This window comes from Agelaius tricolor, unplaced genomic scaffold (assembly GCF_023055355.1).
Source record: "Agelaius tricolor isolate 1412-34295 unplaced genomic scaffold, bAgeTri1.0.p SCAF_6, whole genome shotgun sequence".
In the NCBI taxonomy this organism is placed as follows: Eukaryota; Metazoa; Chordata; class Aves; order Passeriformes; family Icteridae; genus Agelaius; species Agelaius tricolor.
This window is the reverse complement of record NW_027269266.1, coordinates 5429329-5451161: the sequence shown is the minus strand read 5'-3', so window position 1 is coordinate 5451161 and position 21833 is coordinate 5429329. Positions and strand designations below refer to the sequence as shown.

General features: G+C 41.2%; 1 protein-coding gene across 4 annotated transcripts in view; it reads right to left on the bottom strand.

The window, feature by feature from the left end:
• DPP6 (dipeptidyl peptidase like 6) overlaps positions 1–21833 on the bottom strand; it is a 568804-nt gene that overhangs the window by 53612 nt on the left and 493359 nt on the right. For all 4 annotated transcript variants that reach the window (XM_071428575.1, XM_071428576.1, XM_071428573.1 and 1 more), the window contains exons 9-10: positions 3764–3918; positions 1978–2075 (exon numbers count right to left, since the gene is read on the bottom strand). In XM_071428575.1, the coding sequence (XP_071284676.1) occupies positions 1978–2075; positions 3764–3918 (253 nt within the window). The remainder of the gene's footprint in view (positions 1–1977; positions 2076–3763; positions 3919–21833) is intronic.

The following is a 21833-nucleotide window of genomic DNA, read 5'->3' as shown; positions in this document are numbered from 1 at the left end:
CACTGGTTGAGCACCAGTGGAGAGAAATGGGAAATCAGTGCAATTCCCAAGCCCTCTCTGCCTGACCTGTCCCACATTTTTTGTGGAGCTGATTTAGGGGACATCCTGTTTCTTCCATATAACAAAATCTATCCTTGAGCACTGCATTTACAGACATCCACAGCACAGCAAAAGGGAAGGGACACCTTGCTTGAACCCTGCCAGGAAGGGTGAAGCCATCCTGAGTTTTGCAATGGATTTCCACATCCCAGTAAAGACATTTTTGGTTTGATTTGAACCACCTGAGACTGAGATAATTGTGCAGCAGACTCGTTCATGCCCCAGCTTTCCATGGCTGCTTCCTGGAGGCAGGAATCCCACACATGAGGTGTGACTCTACAATATGAATATCTGCAGTATGGCCAAAGTCACAAACGGCACAAGGAACAGACAGGGATTTATTACAGGCCAAGGGACAGGCAGCAGCCCAGCCCATGGTCCCTGGGCACAGACACTGCCTCACATCCAGACTGGAATTGTCTGAGTTTTTCCATTATTTATTTGTTTCTGGCCCATGCAAGGGCCAGTGAGGATTTCTGCACTTGAGGGAGATAACATAATCCCTCAATTTGCCACCTGAGATGCAAATATGAGAAATAAGCTGGGCGATGATCAAATTTTGACCATCTGCAGATGAAACTCCTGAGGTCCAGTAGTTTTCACCAAAATAAAAAATGCCTGTCAGGCACTGACTACTTTTCACCCTTCAATTTCAACCCCTTCCCTTCACTTTCTTTTTTTCACAGAAGAGCAGAGCATTGGAGAAAACTTGATAAAAATGTTCAGAATGAAAGATATTTAAAAAGGACAAGTGATCAATATTGTACATTTCCCCGCCAAATATGTTTTCCCATCATCAGCTTTGCTTGTTTTTTTTTCTTTGTTATTTTATTTTATTTTATTTTATTTTATTTTATTTTATTTTATTTTATTTTTTGTTTTAACTGAAAAATATCCAATTTCTGTGGAAAATTCCTGGCTTCTTTCAATTTTGAAAGAAAAAAGGCCGTGGCATATCTCCACCTTATTCTCAGCTTTATTAATTGTACTAAATCACTTTGCTCCAGATAAAAAGAACATGAAATACCACTCTGTCCTTATATCATCTGCACTGAGCACACTGAAATGCTTCAGATAGGATGTGCCTGCTGGAAGATCCTTATCACCAGCTTCCCCTGCTTTCTTGAGACTCCCTTCTGTAACTGAATGTACAGTACATCCCTCTTGCCTATTTTAATAACATTTTATCACACTAATCTTCTCATTTCAGAAAACATATGCATAATGAAAATACACCCCTATTGCTCTGGCAGCACTACTTCTATCATCCCTAGAGATGAGAGATGGCAATTGCCATGGTTTTGATGAAATATACAGGCACTAATTAATTATGATGTATTTTGCATCATTTTGCACTATTGATTGCAACTAAATAAATTATGGCCACCCATAACCATATAGAACAAATTTATGAACAACACTTGGATCCTGCAGTCAGAAATTATTGCTGTAATTAAAACCTTTCTGAGTCTCTCTGTTTACAGAGAATGCTACCAAAAGAGAAATTACATTGTTCAGGAGCCACCATTCTGTTACTGTGATGGGGATACTGTGATCCTGAATTCCCACCTGCTGTACACAGGTCTGAAGTTGTATTTTTGAAAGGCAAATACCCATTTGATTTGGCCACAGGTCATACATCTTCTTTTGCATACATGTGTTTGGATTATTTCAAAGTTACTCAGTGTAAGTCTGTTATAATATAGCATTCTATAAAATACATGTAAAAAGACAAGTAAATGGAAAAAAAAATAACAGATTTACACAAAATGAAACTTTTTGATAGCAGCACACAAAGGTCATGTTAAAAACTGCAAAATTATCTTGAAAAACCCCAAGGGAACTGGGGCCAGCACTGAAGGGGGAGAAAGCACCTACCTCATTCTCTGATCATCTGGGGGAGTCATTTCCAGGTCATGAGTGGGCCCATTCAGACCAATCACGTGCAAAGAAATAGTTGGATTTTCCATTCCAGCCTGGATTTTAGAAAAGAATAAATTACCATATCATACCATCATACCATATGATCAACCACAGAAAGGTTTTGATTTATTGCATCTGCATGGGTTATGAAAAGCATTCCCATTGACCAGGATATGGATGGGAGTGCTGTGGTCTTTCACAGGGAGTTTGCAAATCTAGGGATGTGGCACAGAGCAGTGGAGAGGCTGGCAGGCACAAAAAAAGGGCAATTTTACTCAGGACGCTTCTAACCTTAGTAAAAAACCCTACTTTTCATGGCAGCTAGAAATTTTGCTATTTCCTGCACCTTTTGACAAAAGATTGTCTAATAGCATGATGGTTGATATAGTGAAATACTGATCCATTTTGTACTGTAGGAAAGGGCATCTCCTGCTGAACCATTGATTACCACAAAACCTGCATATTTGTGGCTATCTCTCCTGCTAAAGTACGCTCCAATTTGAACCAGCATGTCAGGTCTTAGGCAACCAGTGCTTAAAGCAAGAAACCCAGAAGGAATGAGTGCAGCAGACCCCCCTGTGGTGCTTTTAGAGCAGGAAATGGCAGCAATACCAGCAGCAGTGAGTCTGTGCTGCTGGAGAGCTGTGCCAGTGCTGTGCACTCCCTGCAGGTCTGCAGTCAAGGGCAGATTGGCTCTTAAGTCTTTTTCTGTCTTTCAGGCACAGCAAACCTCTAAAACCACTGTGTCCTCTGACATTAGGCTGTCCTGGATATTCTAAGTCCAAATACTACATTTTCCTTCTATACAAAAGTGAATCTATGTAAATATAGAATATATGTATGTATGTGTCTGTCTATCTATCTATATATCTGTCTATCATCTATTATCTATATCTATCTATCTATCTATCTATCTATCTCTATCTATCTGTTATCTATCAATCATCTATATCTATCATTATCTATCTATCATCAATATCTATCTATCATCTATCTCTATCTGTCTATCATTTATCTCTATCTATCTCTATCTATCTGTTATCTATCTATTAATCATCTATATCTATCTATCTGTCTATGATCTATCATTTATATCTATCTGTCTATCTCTATCTGTTATCTATCTATTAATCATCTATATCTATCTATCTGTCTATGATCTATCATTTATATCTATCTGTCTATCTCTATCTATCTGTTATCTATCTATTAATCATCTCTATCTATCTATCATTATCTATCTATTATCTATCATCTATCTATCTATCTATCTATCTATCTATCTATCTAATCTATCAATAAAAAAAAATCTAAATATAGAAATGTATCTAAATATAGAAACATGTCTAAGTATAGAAACATATCCAAACACAGAAATAAAGAAATTCCAAGCCCTCAGACACCAACAAAGCCATCCTAGAGACAAACCCACAGCTAACATCCAGCTTCCACCTGTTCCAACATGGAAGCACAATTGCTTTTTTTGTGTGGAAAAAGCAAGGATTTTTAAATTTGATTTTCATTGTATAGAGAGTTACTAATTCTTACAGAACCAGAAAAGTGCAATTTTACAAATGCAGCTAAAGAATGTGCTAAATGCACATTTGCTGAGGAACAGCTGATCTGTTTATTTTCATTGCTTATGAGTGTGCATTATTAGTCTCCTGTCTGAGCCTACTGGAAATAAACAATTATTTCTTTCTGATAGAGCAGCAGGAATTATATTTTTATTTTTCCTTACCTTTGGATAATGATATGTTTTAACAGTAGGGTAAAGGATGCCTGTATATATTGGGATCTCCATGGTGGGGACTCTGGAGGCATTAATTGTTGCATATGCCAACCTGGTGCCATCAGGAGACCACCAGTGAGCAATGTGAGTCTTCAAGATCTCCTCTAATTAAAAAAAAAGAGAGAGAGAACAGAAAAGAAAAGGCTATTAGAGGTAAATTACTAGTTAGCAATAAATGAAAGAGTGCAGATATGAAAATCCCAGCCTAATCACAGCACAGGGAGGATGCCACAGGAATATCAATCAAAAATACTCATCAAATTATGCCACATACACAAATGAGCACAATTGATAACAATTACTCTGTATTTATAGGTTATTAGGCTTAATTACCTTTGCTGAAGAAACACCCAATTATTCATATTAGTACACACACTCATGGCAGCATAAAAGGCACTGCTGCTCCTGCCATGTGTCCTGCACATCATTAGGGTTCACAACATCAGACTAGACACATGTCAATCAATTTAAACAGTGTTTATACAAGTGCTTCAGCAACAATTTAAATATTCCTAAGTTCTGTTGCCAGTTGGGAATAAATAAATATAGAAATTTTCTGTAACTTATGAAAGGCTGGAACTTCAAGATGCCAGACCACAGAGTCTGGGCCTTGGATACCATCTTGACTTTTATCCCTATTTCATTTCTTAAATCACTTTTGCAAGGCAATTTGCCATAAGTAGCCAGGATTAGAGACTGATCCTTTATACCAGTGAAATTTGGGATTTTTGAGATTTCAGTAATATAATTACCAATGAAAAGGTGCTCAGAAAAATGCAAATGCAAACATGTCAGAGTTCAATCATGTAAGGAGAAAACAATATTGCCATCATGTGAAATTATTTTTAAGACTGTCAGAACCTAGTTCTTACTAAATTCAAATTCAAATTTAAATAGCTGCTTATTTCTAATAATTTTCATGTAATTGAATGTCCTTCATTGTAAAGATGAGTTCATCTTACAGATCTGCAGAAAAGCTATAAAATTCACTCTTGATCCAAAGTGTCTCCAGTAAATGACATTTGGAAGACATTAACTTGGCTTTTTAAACCTCCCATTTTGTGAAAGACAATAATGTAATACATTTTCATTAAGAGGCTTAATATCATGTGAGTCATTCCTATTTAAACCACCAGAAGGGCTTGCATATGCTGTACAGATTGATGGGCAGGAAGATGGGTCCCATTACTTTAATGTGAGAATAAAAATTAGAGAGGCTACCGAGTGTTTCTAAGGCTTCACCATGAAGTCCTGCTGCACAGGTCCAAGCAGCCCCAATATCTGCTGCCATCACTGCTTATTGGAAAAAGGGGTGAGGATTTTCTGAGTTCAGACCCACCAGGTTTGTACAGCACCCTCTGATGAGCCCCCAGTCCAACCAGGACGTCCCTCAGGTCTGAAGAGTAAAAACTCACCAGACACTGTTTAATTAAAAAAAAAAAAAAAAATTGGATGAGCAACCCTTGGAGAACAGACAATTATATCCATCACAGGGTAAATAAACACTTTGTTAATCAAGACTTGCATATGGCTTGGAATAAAACTCAAGGTAACATCAGAAAGGGTGCAAGGGAAAGCTCATCCTCGATACATATGGTTTTCAGAAATAACAAATTAATTAATCAATTCTTAATGGCAGCAGAGAAGTGGGGTTTTCGAAAGATATTTAGGAAGTTACAAATGTTTCATGGGAAAGCACATCTGGCAAATTTGCTTTGCTGCATTGTCCCACCTGTTATATGTACATTTAAAAGATTCTGCTTTTGACTTTTATATTGGTTGCCCATTAAAGAGATAATGAAGAGCATAAAGGAAAAGGAGTAAAGATGGATGGCACATGAATCATTGACATTTTAACATTAATTAGGAATGACTTTATTCAGCAAACATTTTCTCCAGGATCTCAGACTTAATGAAGCAGTTCTGCTGAAGGTCACATACCCAGAAAGGTTTTAGTGCAGGTTTTGTGGTCCTCTGTTAATGAGATTTAATTGAGTGAACCTTTGCCTTGAAACAAAGCCAGGACCTTGCTGTTATTAGAGAGATCAGTTAGTTTTAGCAAACCAGAGAACATTCTCATGGACTACAGAATGGATTAGTACCAGAAAGTTCTTTCAGCTGAAAGAAAAAATGATTCGAAATTTGCTCTTGTAGACAGTTTATTCATTGTGTTTGCATCTAGCAAATGCTTTGAAAATCAGTTTCATTCAAAACTGCTGAGTTTTTCTAAAGTTAGTTCAGATCCTGCCTCATGTGTGAAAAAACAGATTCTCCTTATACACTAAAGCCCCTTAACATATTTGGATCATGACCTGACTAAGAGCATGAGGCGACAATTGATCAAAACTTTTGCCCTCTTCCCCAGAGTTTGCAGTCACTGAGTGCCTCATGATGCCAGGATGCTGTGAGTGAGCTGCTGGTATTCCTCACAGTCAGATCCTGCTGGCTTGGTCTCTTTCTTTCTCCACAGTTTTGCCTGCCAGCCACAACAAGGCATGCAAACTTGAAAAATAATGAGAATAAAGTGTGTGGCTGCCATAGCTGAACAAGGGCTGCTCAGAACTGCTGGCTGGCTTCAAGCACAGGGTTTGAGACAAGTTATTCCATCTCAGCACATTTAGAATGAATCACTCTGAAACAGCTGGATGACCCTGCTCTTGAGTGGTGACTCTTCAGTGGGGACATGTATTGGCCAGTGATGTGTTTGTGCTCAGGGGATGTTACAGGATGTGTGTTTTAATCCTTCTTTTTCTAGTTGAGTATGGCTCAATTGAATGATCATTTCAAATGTGTGAAACCAAGAGTCTTCTAAGTTACCAGACCCTCAGGAAGAGAATTTGAAGTCCTAGGTCAGAGTATGTTCAGTGACAACTGGGCATATATCCCTCTTAGAGACTTCAATGTCATTGGAGGAGAACAGCAGCTGGAGGAAATACCAGAGGTGTGATGAGAGAGAATGCTCCCTTGTCAGGGTACCTGTTGCTGATTCCCTGGCTTCTGGGACTCTGGCTGGGCCCTCCCAGGGGGCTCCCCTGTTGGGGGAGACCCTTCTGGAGTGGTTTTGTGTCAGGAAAGAGAGACACACTGGATTTTTTTGGTCTTCAGGTTCTTGTTTATTGTGATCTTATCTAGAGTTTTGCGCGCTGTCCACACCAGGCTCAGCACACTGGAGAATCACTGCAAAATGGCCAACAATCTCTTGTTCCAAGGTCTTTTGAAGCTAAATTATCCAATTAAGAACTGACACCTGGATTATTTCCCTTTTTAACCCAATAACTGATCCCTAAAAGCCTGCAATGTGGACTTTTCCACCCAATTACAAAATGCCACCCAAACCCCTGAAGAAGGAGGAAGAAGCATGAGGAAGAAACCCAGGATGACACCCTGTGCCCTCCATCTTGCTTCCATCCACAACATCCTAAAAATCCTAAACCCCAAATTTCCCACCTAACTGATAGATACACTACCGATACACCTACACTATTCTGTCCAATCTACATCACACCCTAGTGGATTCTACTCTATTCTGGAGTTTAGGAAACTTTCTCCATGAATGAGGGTCAAAGTCAGTGCTACCCTCAGGGTCAGAGCACCCCAGAGCAGACAGAGAAATATTCCCAATGCCCTGGGTTTCCACACTCCCTGAGCTGAATTCAAGGCTGCTGCACTTGTGCATTATGTGGGTGGCTGTCTTTGGGATCAAGACCTGGGCAATACCCGGAGTGAAGCAGGCTGCCCAAAGAGGGAGTGCTGTATCTTCTGAAGGATGTGTTTCCTGCACCATCAGGGAGCAGAAGGACAAGTCCCTCGTGGTGGTTCTCAGATGCCAAGTAACAGGCTGTGGTTAATTTGGGATTGGATGTAGCATTTGGCTATGATACCATGTGGGTAATCCCTGGAAAGAATATGAACAGTGGATCAGAAGTTGGGTGGACATTTCTAGTAGGTCTGTCATCAAAAATTAGCCCAGCATGTGTAAAATTAAGCAGGCACCCAGATTGTTTCAAACTGCAATTTAATTCCAGCAGCACTTGTAAGAGCAGTGAAATGAGAGACTTTTATCTCACTTCAGGTAACAAACTTCTCAAGGAATCACAGCAGATGAATCTGGAAGAGACCCCACAAATCCTCTGGCTCATTCCTCCATGGATAATATCCACCCCAATCCTGTAAACATCATCACAAGTGGATTTTGCTATTCCTTTTGATACTTGTATAGCAACTTTAGCCATAGAACTCAAACATTTATAATTATCATGTCCACCTCTGTCCAAGCATTGAACAGTCCAGTGAAGGGCATTCAGACCTCTGAATTCCTTGATAGACTCAATGCAGGGAAAAGCACCAGGCCTTTATCTTATGCCACCTCTGTGGCAACCAGCAGGTTCTGGACAAAAAACCCTGTTGTATGCACCACATTTGTAAATCCACTGAGATGGTTTTAATGTTCTGAACCATAATCTGCCACTGGGGCATTTCTAAAGACATTTCCATGACAAATCCACTTCCCAGGCTTGCACAGAGCCTTAGACTGGCAGAGTTCCTCTTTGTTGATAAACACATACATGTAAATGGCCATGGAGGTTTCTTCATGCTTTTCTAAAATCCAGATAGTTCTGCAGCCTTTGTCCATCCTGAGCCATACTTGTGAATTTTGCCTTTCTGCTGAAGGTGGCAAATTTCTGGCTTGCTGTTTGGAAAAGATGAAGCCTTCACCAGTGACTGGCTGAAAAATCCATTGGTAGCTTAGGGATTGCTTCCAATGATATCAGGAGAAAAAACTGATAAAAAAGATAATTTACAAGTAAAAAAAAACAAAACAAAACACCTTTTCCTGGGCCTTCTTGTTAGAAGACACAAATAACTTGTAATTTTTAAGTGTCAGTTAACAAAAAGAGAGACTTGCACAAGAAGACAAAGATGCTTGGCCAGGCCAATACTCTGACAGTCTAACTTTTACCTTTGCCACTCTTTTCTATCACTAAAAATAAAATAAATTAAAAAATCCAAGATATCAGCAATTTAAGGTTCAAAAGCCTCTCAAAACCAGTGTTATTTGTTGCTGATTTGGTAAACTACAGCAATTCTGGGGAGCACAACCAATGGTTCTGTTTGTGTGATGTATTGTAGCTGATGCTCAGATTATGAAGTATTTGGTGTGTTGAAGACATTTTGCTGTTTTATTAAAACTGTTAATAAAAAGGAATTTCAAGCAAAATGAAATTAAAGCCTGACATAAAGGCTGTGGTTTACGTTGGGAAAGAAAGCTCCAAAGAAATTGTCAGTAGGATGCATCAAAAGAACATGAGAGGAAGACAGATCAGAGAACAGCAAAAGGGTCTAGGAAAGGAGAAAACAAAGATTTCTGAGATAGTGAAACCCCAAGGGTTCTCATAGAAACATCAAATAAATACAAATGCTTATTTGACAGCTGCCATCTGTTTTAAAATCAATTACTAGATGATCTCAAAGCACCAACCACACGTCCAAATCGATTACTATTGTAGAGTGTGAAAGCAAGTATTTTTAGCCAGTTAGGGAGAATTTATTGTTCATATTCTCCTTTACTGACATGTGTTTCAGGGATGGCTGTGGAAAATGACCTTTTATTCTATGCAACCAAATGTTTCTCTCAGTTGCTGTAGAGTAGGTCTACACTGACTTCCATTAAATCATTGTAATAGATATAAAATGAGTGCAAAAAAGTAGTTATGTGTATGCAAATAGTATAAAACTGTTTTAGATTACCATACCCAATCTACATTTTCCTGTGTTGACATTATTTTGTGCTGATGTCAGCACGGCTGCACTGCTGCACTATTGATTTCAGAGCAATTAATCCTCTTTCACAGTTGTCTAATTGAGCCAGGTGGAAAAAAAATTGCAATTTTGCAGGGTTGCTGAACAATTCAACAACCTTTTGTAGAAAATATAAAAATTGATGTGGCTGAGGTCAAACTATGGGCTCAGCCCAATTCCACAGTTCCTGACACCAAGATTAGCTTCGCTGGTGCTGATAACACCAAGGGCTGGGTTTGATCCCTGTGCAGGCCACTTTGAACTCAATGATCTCTGTGGGTCCCTTCCAACTCAGAATATTCTGTGAATCTGTATGCAAACAGCAACCCCTCTCAAGCTGCTCATGCTCTTGTCCAAGAGATCCTTAAGAAAAATGAGCTGCAATGCTGCCAGAGATCCTTAGGAAAAACAAGCTGCAATGCTCACCCCCGTGACCCTTTATTCCTACCCAGAGCGCAGAGTCTCCTCTGCCACTGACAGGCAACAAGCTTAGGAAGAATAAACTATTTCTTGAGGATGTGTTTTAGAGAGCACTTTAGAAATACCAAATCCTTGATCCAAAATCTCATGGTGGAAGGTGAGCAGCTCCTGTGTGTTTGGCAGCCATGAGAGGGTGGCAGTCCCTCATCTCAGGGAAAGGAGCCCAGCCAGGAGTTCTGCATCTCCTCAAGCACAGGGGAGGTGAGAGCTGCAAGTGTCATTAGCTCCTCTTAGTCACCTGGTTTAATTGCTTGGACACAGGTTGTTTTCTGCTCAGAATGTCGTGCTGAGACAGCAGGAGAGGGTTTGGCCACTGCTTTTGCCTCCCTGGTTGCCAGATGCTGAGGGCCAGCAGAGAAGCTCATTTCAGCAGGGTGGTTTATGCTGGGCACTGAGGAAAACCACTCTTCTGTGTGGTCAGCAGGATCATATCTTGTCTCCACATCTCTGATGGACCCCAGAGCTGCTGTGCAGCCTGAGCCAAGCCCAGGCTTGGCAAATGTCAGAACCCAGGGAATTCCTCTGGCTGCCCTGGAGGACTCGAGATGCTGACAAGTGGCTTGGAGACCTTGGCACAGGGTTAAAAACACCTGTGCCTTCGATTTTAGACCTTGGAAAAAACAATTTCCAACTTTATATGAGGACTCACAAGCCACAAAAGTGTAAGTAGAATGATAGCTAGTTTGTTACAAGATAGAAAAGTAGCATTTTGAGTTTTTAGAATGGGGGTTCAGAAGCCAAGATGGAGGGATTTGGGTGTGCCTTGTCCTTCTTCTTTCTTCTTCTTAGCCTCCATCTTCTGGGTGATGTTGGCACTTTTAGATTGGTTTAGAGTAGAAACACACTGTCTAACATAGGTAATATGTATTGGAAAGTTATTGTAAATAATTTACATGTAGTTTTTAGTATAAAATTAAAGTGTGCCTCAACCCAACCTGCTGGACAGACCTCAGCGGGTTGGAGAAAGAATACTATAATAACAGCAAATAAACAACTTTGAAAACCAGAACAGAAGAGCCCTGACTCCTTCTTCAGCTTCCAGGCTGGGGAAAAAGACTCTCTAACACCTCTTGGGGTCATCCTGACCACAGAGACTCCGAGAGGCAAACAGGCAAACCCCACTCAATGTGGACACAAGTGGGCTGTGGTCCACCTGCACTGCTGTGAGAGGGAGGTGTGTGACCGTGTTCACAGGGGTCAGAGGATGAGGGAAGAGATGAGGATCTGACTCCATGCTTCAGAAGGCTGATTTATTATTTTATGATATATATTATACTAAAACTGTACTAAAAGAATAGAAGAAAGGATTTCATCAGAAGGCTGGCTAAGAATAGAAAAGGAAAGAATGATAACAAAGGCTTGTGGCTTGGACTCTCTGTCTGAGCCAGCTGACTGTGATTGGCCATTAATCAGAAACAACCACATGAGACCAATCCCAGATGCACCTGTTGCATTCCACAGCAGCAGATAATCATTGTTTACATTTTGTTCCTGAGGCCTCTCAGCTTCTCAGGAGAAACAATCCTAAGGAAAGGATTTTTCAGAAAATATCATGGCTACAGAGGTGGCTCTGGGTGACAACACAACAAGCTGCAAAGCTCTGGAGGCAGACAAGTCACTGTGGGATGCTCGCTGGTACCTGGCCAGGATCCCTGAGGGAACACACAGGAATGAAGGGCAGTGTCCAGCAAAACCAGAGGCAAATCTGCCAGGCAGCCTGGCCAAATCCTGACCACTCCAACCTGGCCTCCTCATCCACACTCCCAACTACCAGCAGTCACCACCGATGTTTCTCTAGGACAATATTTAGGACACCCATCCCCAAGAAGCAGGACAAGAGCATGGGACCAAGCTCCTGACAAACAGAAGAGGTTTTCTGAGGCTATTAAATTCACCCTGTTTCAAAACTGTTATTTTAATGTGGTTTCCTTGTTTTGGTTTTGGTTTTGTTTGTTTGTTTGTCTCCCCCCTGACCCATTGATTCTCCTAATTTGTTGTGTTTCCAACACTGAAGGATTCTGTGCTTGCCATATGAGTCAGGGCATTAGGAATGTTGTTTATAAGGTTATTGGCAAGTAGCTGCCAGAGTTTCTTGAGTGTTTGATTTGCTTGGGGGCTTCAAAAACTGGATTATTGAACACCTGCCTGATCCCATTTTCAGGTACACCTCTACAGCCCCTACAGAATACACACAGGAGGCCAAGCTCAGACTGCAATAACTAAGAAATCATGAATGTTTAAAATCTCCCTCAATCATGCAAATGCATTTGTTGGAAAAAGGCCCAATCAACCAACTAACAAAACAGATACACACAAGTATGAGATGTCAGCTGAGACATACAGGTGGATTCTTACAAATAAGAGAAGAATTCAGCTATTTGAAAATAGTCAGAGTGTCTCCTCCAGGCCACCTTCACACTGTGACACACTGAGTGCACCCAGCTCTGCAAATCCCCCTTGAGGGGCAAAAAGCCATGGAGAGGAGCTGTCCTCCAGGTTTCACATGGATCCTGGGTGCCCAGCAGGATCAATGAGCAACTCCTCAGGAGGTTTGGCACCTCTCCAGAGCATCACAGCAGGCAGGTAGGGTTACCAGGTATCATACACAAAGCCATACTGTCCTGTTGGCACATCAGTATTTTGGGGCCTGATTTTTAGTAAAAGCTGTCCTCTTTCAAATAAACACACCAGAAAAATGTTGAGTTGCCTCCACATCCTCCCTCTCCTCTTTCTAGAAGTTTCTTTCTCTGTGTTTCTGGGTTTTTGTCACCTATACCCCGTCTTTAGGAATCCTTAATTTTCAAAAGCATTGATGATTAATGCTCACAACTGCTCCTAACAATTAGTAAGTGTCCTTTGGTTGTGTGAGTCATTCTCAGTGTCAGTGACAACCTTTGGACCATGGTGACAAGACTGACGTGCAGATTCCAACGGGGCTGTGATCTGTCAGGATGCTCAGATGTAATAATGAAAATGGGGTTTGAATTATGAAATGAGAAATATTAGCCATCCTACCCTCAGCTATTCCTGTTTCCTGCACTCACTCCAAAGAGCAAATGCATCTAGGAAGCCCATCTGCAGTGGGAAACTGCTGTCTGCCACTAATGTACAATAAGAATGAGTTTTTCCATCACCTGGCACAAAGCTTAAACCCACAGCCTGTTGTCAGCTCCTCATGAAAGCCTGTTAGTAAAGGCACTAAATCTGTAGAAACATTTCCTGGCAGAAGTCTTTGAGCAATTTGCAATGCAGGTCACTGATGTGAGAGTGAACGCTCACTGCAAGGTCCTGTTGTACCTTCTCAGTTGCTAAAGACCCAGAGCAGAGAGAATTCACATGGCCCAAATGAAGCAGGGTTCCTCACAGACAGATCCTTTTCTTCTTTACCCCTCTGGTGCCACTGAACAGGTTGCTATGGCTGGAAATACAATTTGCTTATCTGTGCAATGCAGTGAGACAAATCAGGCCTTTCATTATATGCTGAATATTTCTCTATTCAGACATGCTCAAGCAGCTTCAACTTCACCTTTCCTTTAAATTAAAAGTTACAGGTTCTGTCTAACGAATCTGTGGGGTTTATGATAGGAGGAAGATGGACAGCCAGCCTTGGCACAGGGGATCCATTTCAATAGCTGCACGTGTATCAAGAAAGTTGGTAATCACAAAACCCTCGGAATCAAAAATTCATTAGACGATTGCAATAGTTCAAGAACACAAGTGCCCAAAAGCAATCTCTTTTAATGTTTCATAAAGAAATATGAGAGATAAGAAGACTGAACAGCCTGACATTGCTGTTGAAGAACTTGATTCATCAACCCCATGGATTTTTATCAGCACTTGCACAAGCTGTCTTTCATGTGAATTGCTTGCATGATTTATTCACCCTGAGCAGCACCTGCTAGTCACCTAGTCTGAGTGCTAATAAATGTCAGTTAATATTGCAAAATACAGCCCTGCTTTATGAAATGGGAACTGGAGCACACTGACTGAATTTAGTCTAGCTCCTAATTCCTTACCCAGTTTAAGCAGCTGAAGTCATTGAACAGCCATTAAAACCACTCAGGGTATATATTGCCCTGTTATGGCAATATTCCCAGAGGTTTCAACTTGAACAGTGACTCAGGACCTGGCTAACTGAGAGATTTAGCTCAATAATGACTCAGAGGGTGAATCTGATTTTACAGGACTGAATAATCAGAGGAACTACTGAGATCAATAGAATCACCAAGGAATAATAAAAAAAAGAGAGCTGGATAAAACCAGAATTCAAATTAGCTTACAGCAATATTTCAGAAAAAAAAAATGTTCTTATCAAATAAGAGGAACATTTATTATTGATGAAGGTAATGGTATGTAATCAGGTTATGCCACTGATGGATCAGTGGGGTTTGATGACTGTGTTTATCAGAGTTGTTGCACTTGCATGTTGAGCACAATTCTGCTCTTTCCTAGGTGTGTGTTTTGAAGGTCATCCACTCTGGACCCAGGTAAGAATAAAGAAAAGACAAACATCCCTGCAGGATAATGTCCATGCATGAAAATCTCTTTTATCCCTGCTACCAGGAAATGCTTTCTTTTATCAATATTTTTGATCTGTAGATTCCAGTGCAGTAATCCTAAATCTCCTGATTAAATAAGAGGAAAGCTGTGCCCCTGGGGCAGGGGCACCAACCAGGTCTGTGCAGCTCTGCTTGTCAGTGACAGCCTAGAAACTCCCATGAGTGAGGCAGGAAATAAATCCCAGTGGGGTTGGTGTGCAGAATGCCCAGTGGGGAATTTCCAGGGGGTCCAGAGGAGTCCAGGAAGAGGATCAGAGGGCTGGAGCACCTCTGCTATGGAGGCTGAGAGCTGGGGTTGTTCAGCCTCAAGAAAAAAGGCTCCAGGCAGAATTTATTGCAGCCTTTCAGTACTTGGAAGAAGCCTGTAAGAAAGATGGGGACAAATCTTTTAGATAACCAGTTGTGATAGGAAAAGGGGTGATGATTTTAAATCGAAGAAGGGTAGATTAGACACATGAAAGAAGATTTTACAATGAGTGTGGTGAAGCTCTGGCACAGGTTGTTGCCCAGAGAGGTGGTGGAATCACTCTGGTCATTCAAGGTCAGGCTGGACAGGGCTGGGCTTGGTCAGCCATGGGGTGCTCAGGGCATATCTCCCATCACAGGCACCACCCTCATGTACATCTATATTCACTAATATTGTTATTTTTGAATTTATGACCATCTGGATTTCCTCAGAGAGCCCAAAGTTTGTACCTCTAATGATGGCTGTTTTTACTTTAAAGCTACAACAATTAGAGTCTTCTACAAAGAGTTTTAATTGGATAGTGAATTAAATGCCAAATGAGTTTGACATGGAATTCTAGGTATTTAAATGTGGCAGTGGAATTACAAGTATCTAAAATTCTTTAAAATTTTCATTTTATTGGTTTGAGTTTTCTATTCCCTGTTGTACCTAGATTCTCTTGGCTGTACATTGATTCCATTATTTTCAACTTTTTAATTTCAGCCAACAAAAACTCTATCCATAAACCAGCATAAAAAATCCTGAAAAAATATCCCAAAATATGCGGAAATGTACATATAAACACACACAGGGCCATGCAGAAACAGTGACAAGAAATTGCCTGTATAATTGGAACTAAAACTGGTAGGAGTAAAACTTATTAAAAATCAATATCATAGAAAGGCAATTAAGAGTTTTAAGGGAAAAAATAAAGCCCTGATTAATTAACTGCAAATTATAAGTATTACTTTGAATTGCATTGTACAGAACAGGCTCAAATTACCAATTATCCCTGCCCGCTTTGTTCAAAGATCATGAATGTGCATTTTAATTTGCACTGGAGAAAGCTAAATATGCTGAGAACCAGCATGCAGAATTTTGCAGAAATCACTGGGGATGAGGGTGAACTCCTCCATTACCATATAAATGACATGCACAGGCTTATAAATGCCATGCAGTGGATCCAGCTTGTATTGTTCCTTCAGATGTAGCAGGAAAATACCGGAAATTAAAATACAGCTTATAACCTGCCAGATAATAAATGTAACCCACACTGCACAAATCCCCATCTACCAAAGATAATTTTGTCTGCTGTTTTTTGCTGATTAAGGGTGGCTTTGGAAAGAAACAGCCTCCTTTCCCCTCTTTATCTGTTGCACTTATTGGCAGGATGGAGATGGCTCCATTTTTATCTACCCAACAGATCACAATACCTAACATAGGATAATCTTAATTTTCAAGGTCACTGTATCCTGCTCTACCCTTAAAAAACTTCCTATTTAGTATTGAGGACAATTCCCACATAAAAAACAAAAACAAGCAAAACAAAAAAACCCAAACCACAACCATTTAAAAAAGACTGATTATAGCAGCTCCTTTTCCACCAGTATATTTTTAATTCCCTGCAGTGGTCTGGGGACCAGCTCTGGTTTTGTGGGGTCTTTGTTGAGCACTGGGCACAGTCAGGGCACAGGACAAGCTGGTGAGAACTTTCCCACTGCCAGACTATGAAATGTAGGTTTTGAAATGCCTTAAGATGTTCTGATGGCAAACATAATGAAATTGCAAAAAAAAAAAAAAAAAAAAATGCTGTTGTCCTTGCTGAGCAGACCAGAAATGGTGATTTGTACTCTTTGCCATTTATTACTTATCACTAAAACCCAGTTTTCAAAGTCAGGTTATTCCTGGAACATTTGGATGTGGGTTACACTCAGAGATGCCAATTTTAATACATACATTTTCCTTTCTTTCTAAGACCTCCTTGGCTGTCTTTCACCTTTTCTTGGTAACTTTCCCCCTGGAGAGCCCAGCAGCTCTGGGCTGGCCGAACGCCCTCCTGCTGATGCCACGGGCAGTGCCTGAGGTGGGTGCTCAGCCCTGCTCCTGCAGGCACAAACCCTCCTGTCTGGGGGTGTTTGCCAGGGAGGGAGGCTGGGACTTGCTCCTCAGGCTGTTTCCAATGATATTTCTCTGTCGTGCCCTCCAGTCCCTAAAGACTGTGTGCTCCAGCCTGCAGCTATAAATCCCAATTATGTTGTTGGCATGTTGGGTGGAAGGTTTCATCTTCATCAGGCTTAGCAGGATTCCACCAGGTTATAAAAATACTCAAAGCATGGTTACACCATGATTATACAGATTTTTATCATTATCATTTGTTTTTTTTTAGTGTGAAGAACTTAAAGGAATGCTAACAGGATATCTGGTTTCTCTTTTGCTGATTTATGTTTCCAGACTGAAAATGTGACCATGATACACTGATACAAACACAAGCACCTGGCTGACTAATTGCCTGTAAATTACCTTTCTGTGCCTCTTGTACTCTGACAGATGGTTTAATGTGGTTTTAAGTCCAAATTCATAACTGATATAAATAGTAATACATACTTACTAAGGATCCAGTTCTTATTTTGTAATTTCTTTATCAAAAGTATAAAGGAATGTAACTGTCAGGTTTGTCCATTCATGTGTTCGAAGAAGCCAAGTCCACTCCTTTAATTTCTGTGAATACACTCATGGTTTATTGGTTTTTTTCTTGAAATTAAAAATAAACTTAGGAAAACTGTGCAGCAAGCAATGATTTTATGCTTTTTCAACTGGTCAGCAAAGCACACAGTCTTTCCAGTAAGTTAAACTAAAATTTTGGAAAGAAGTTAAGTCATACTGGAGAAGTCACTCCACCTCTAGGCACAATTCAGCTGTAGAAGGCAAAGAGCTGTTTCCCCTCTAAACCCTCTCTCAGCTGTGCTGTCAAATGTGTGTTTTCTCCTACAGGAAAGGCCAGGTCAGGAAGCATCTCTGGATGTCCTAGGAAACTTATTTTGCTGGAACCAAAGCCAAATTGTTTGTGATCTGGTGTTTACTGCACTCAGTGGACTTGCATTTGCAATTTCTATGAAGTCCAAGCAAGTAATTCATGCAGGTCAACATCAGTTCTGGGAGGGAACAGAAGGTTCTGGAAGGTTCTGGAAGTTGTTTTAAACCTAATTTGCTGAGTCAGGGACAAGCCTGGGCTCCAAGCAACGTGGCTAGATCCATCATGTTGCTGCCTTTTTCCTCTTCCAGGGGAAGGAGCTCAGCCAGGGCTGGACTCTGAAGGTTCAGTGGCATGAAGGAAAGCACACCTCTTGGCTTCTCCACTCCCTTCAGCTGCAGAGCCATTCTGCAGGGCTGTGCTGGGAGATCTCCTCATCAAGGATAAACTTTGGCCTCAGTAACTGGGAGATGCTGCACTACAACCCTTCCAAATGGCAGCTCAGTTGTTCTGAGGACTGCACTTCTCTCCTGCTGCTCCCACCTCTCACCTGCAGCTGCAGGCTCTCTGCTAACACAGCCAGAAAAACTCCACTAAAAGTTACTATTTCTAAAGCTACCAATTCTCCTTTTGGGGTTTATTATTCTGTTTTGAGTAATTTTAAATCTCACAAAATCTCACTGAAATATTCCTGATACATGCCCAGCTTTCCTGGCTCACTACCTGCCAGCTCAGCCTCCAGTTCAAATTACTCTGTCACAAGGTCAACATCAGATGCCCAAAAATCCCAGGCAAGCTCTTAAAGAAGGTGTCCCATGAGCAGCCTTGTGTTGCTGTTTCTCAAAGACCATAATATTTTAGCTGGGCCATTCCCCAGAGAGAGTTTTTAAAAGGATCCTGGGTGGGCAGAAGGGAGCTGCTCCTTTGTCTCAGTGTGTTGGCACTGGGGCCATCCAAGCAGGGTGACAATTTCTCCCACCATGGCTCAGGGTCTGGTTTTATCAGCAGTGCTCACAAGCCAGATCCACAGCTCCACTGGCTCTGCTGAAATGGGGAAACTCACGAGGAAGGAAATGCCCAAATCCACTCCCTGCTGCACAGAGCCAGACAAGAATCACATTCCTACCCCTCCTGACCCTCCCTTCCCACCACTGCTCCCCCTCTGTAATTGCTGAGATAGCCACAGCTGTAGCAGACATGGGAAAAGGAATGAGGAGCACAAAAGGGATCTAAAAGACCAACATTTAGCTGGAAAATGATTTATCCAGTGTATCATCACACACAATACAGAGTGGGCAAGGAGTGCCTTCAGACATGCAGCCCTTTGGGCATGGGGGGAGAAGGTAGAGAGGAGGCAGAGTTAAAAAACAAGATCATACCAAAGCACCATAATTAATCCTTTCCCTCCTCATGGATTTATGCAACTTTGTGCTGTGCCTCCAAGGGGCAGCACAGCCTCAGCTATTGCATCTCAAATCCATCAGCTGCTGGGGACACAATTCTTGCCTCCTGTCCTATTCTCACCATTTCCAGCCTGCTGGTGATACTCCAAACTGCATGACAATTTCAGGGTTAGGATGGGTCAGTTCAATAACCAAGTGAAGCTTAATTTTTTAAATGAGGTATTGAATCTTTTAAGTCATGTCCATGACTACAGTCTGAGGCAAAGGCTGGAAAATCAAAACAAATGCAATAAATACAATGATCTCCAGATAATTCCCTTCAAGTAAGATTTATTTTGATGCCTGTTTTCAGACTGTTGCCTTCAATTTTAAAAGCACAATAGCATGAAAACATAATGCTTTGGTTTTTGGAGCTGTTTTTCTTTAGCTCTGTTTCTTACCAGTTTCTCAAATGTTTAATCTAGCAATCATGAAAGCCTCCTTTAAGGAATTGCTTTTGATCTACTCTCATGCAGTAGCTACTGATGGCCATTTTTTTTTCTCCTGCTATTGTTGTTAAATCAAATACAAGACAATGACTCAACTTTGAGCAAAAGCAAAACTAATGTAGGAGGCAAATTCTTGTGAGTCATTTGTGTAAAAAGGGAAGTGATTTGCTCCTTTTTTCTGGGATTTGAAAGGCAGGTAAGAGTCCATTAGTCTCTTAAGGACGCAGAACAGTCTGACAGAGCTGGGGCAGCTTTAAAAACAGGCATTTGCCTTCTGCTCACAGGGTGCCCTGTGGGTTGGAAAGGTTCTTATTCCTGTGGAAATCAATAGGAACTAGCCCAACCTTCCTGCAGAGTGACTGGCACAGACACATCTCTCCAGCTGTGCCTCCCTCCTGTCCTGTGACCACAGCTGAGGGGGGTCTGTGCTGCAGGTGAGCCCAGGGATGTGCTGAAAACAGCCACAAAACCTGGGTTTTCACACAACACTCTGCACTTGGGTTCTAGGGACTAAGGTGAAACTCTGACTCCAGTTTTGTGTCCTAATTTCTCTCATCTCATCTAAAACCAGGTCAATAATTGTGCCTCAGTTTCCCTGTTTCTAAAAAGATGGTAATAACTCCTGTTCTACCAGGACATTATGTGAAGTTTTATTAATTGATGCAAAAGGCATTAAGATCAAGACAGAATAATTGCCTCAGTGGAGGTCATAATTAGACTTGTACCAAGAGCTACATCTGAGCATCAGCTGTGATGGTCATTTCATCTTTTTCTTGCACTTTGGCCACCAGTGTGGGGGTGCTGGGGTGGGGTGGGGGCTGCTCTTAAGCACAGAAGCAGCCACTGTATTTAGCATCAATTGAAGCCCTCTATGAACCCCAGGGATGTTGTGCACAGGCCAGGGAAAGGCTCAGGCTGCAGGGAAGGCAAGAAGCAGGGCCAGCAGCAGGACAGGGATGTCTGGAGGGATCAGCAGCCATCCCTGCCTTGGCAGGAGCCAGCTCCCCTTGGCTGAGGGTCAGCTCAGGGGTCAGCACTAATCTGATCAAAAAGGGGATTGTGAAAAGCTCATCCGAGTCAGGCTGTGAAATCATGCTCTTGAATCCTAATAATTTCTGCAGCAACCAGTTGTCATGCCATGAGGAATTAGGAGCTGGAGTTGAGGGGTGGGGGTAGAGCAAGGTGACGCATTTTTGTGAATCCCAAATCCTGCTGTAGGCAGAACTTCCATAAAAAATTATAATTTCATATAGTCTGCTTTAAAAAGTACTTTGTGAAACACAAAGGCTCATGTTTCTAAATATTATAGAGCTGGGAAATATCCCAGAGTTATCAGAAGAATCTGAAAAAATAAAAATTCATGCAGAAACGTTGGGGATGATTTCAAGAAGACATGCAACAGAATGATGGATTTTTGTACTCAAAAAAGCTTATAAATGACATCATTTTAAAAAGAGAACTTTCTTTTTCTATCCTTTTCTGCACTCTGCTCACTTTTCCACTGAATATTTTATGTAACAACATTTTGTATTAAAATTCAAGTCAAAACCCCCACAAACACACCACCAAAAACCCAACTGCACAGGCTAATCAAAAGCAAAAGAGGATTTAATCTCACATTGCTTCTTTCCAATCAGGATGCCATTTGCATACTATATTTTTTTTTCCAGCAAATCATGCAGATTTCTGGCTGTTTGCAGCTCTCCTCTGGAATCCTGATGGAGAGAGGAGCTGCTCCAGCTCTCCACAGTTTTACCACACGGTGGCAATGTAACCTCCACCTTCCTGCTCAGGAGGAGAGTTGTCTCTGATTTCCTCCTTCATTACTTCTTATTCACTCTAATTATCATATTTGTAGGTGGCAATTACAGACTTCTGAGTTTCTGCTTTCCATTTCCTCAATAAATTTAATAGAGGCTTGTTGGGTTTATTTTTCAAATAAACTCTGCAACATTTCTAAGGACATTAACCCTGTAATAGAAGAGTTTTTCTTCCAGTTAATGCAATATTGCATGTTTTTCTGATCTCTAATGAAGTTTTGAGGACCACTCTGGAACTGTTCCCTTCTGCCAACAGGCATTCATGTGCCCTTC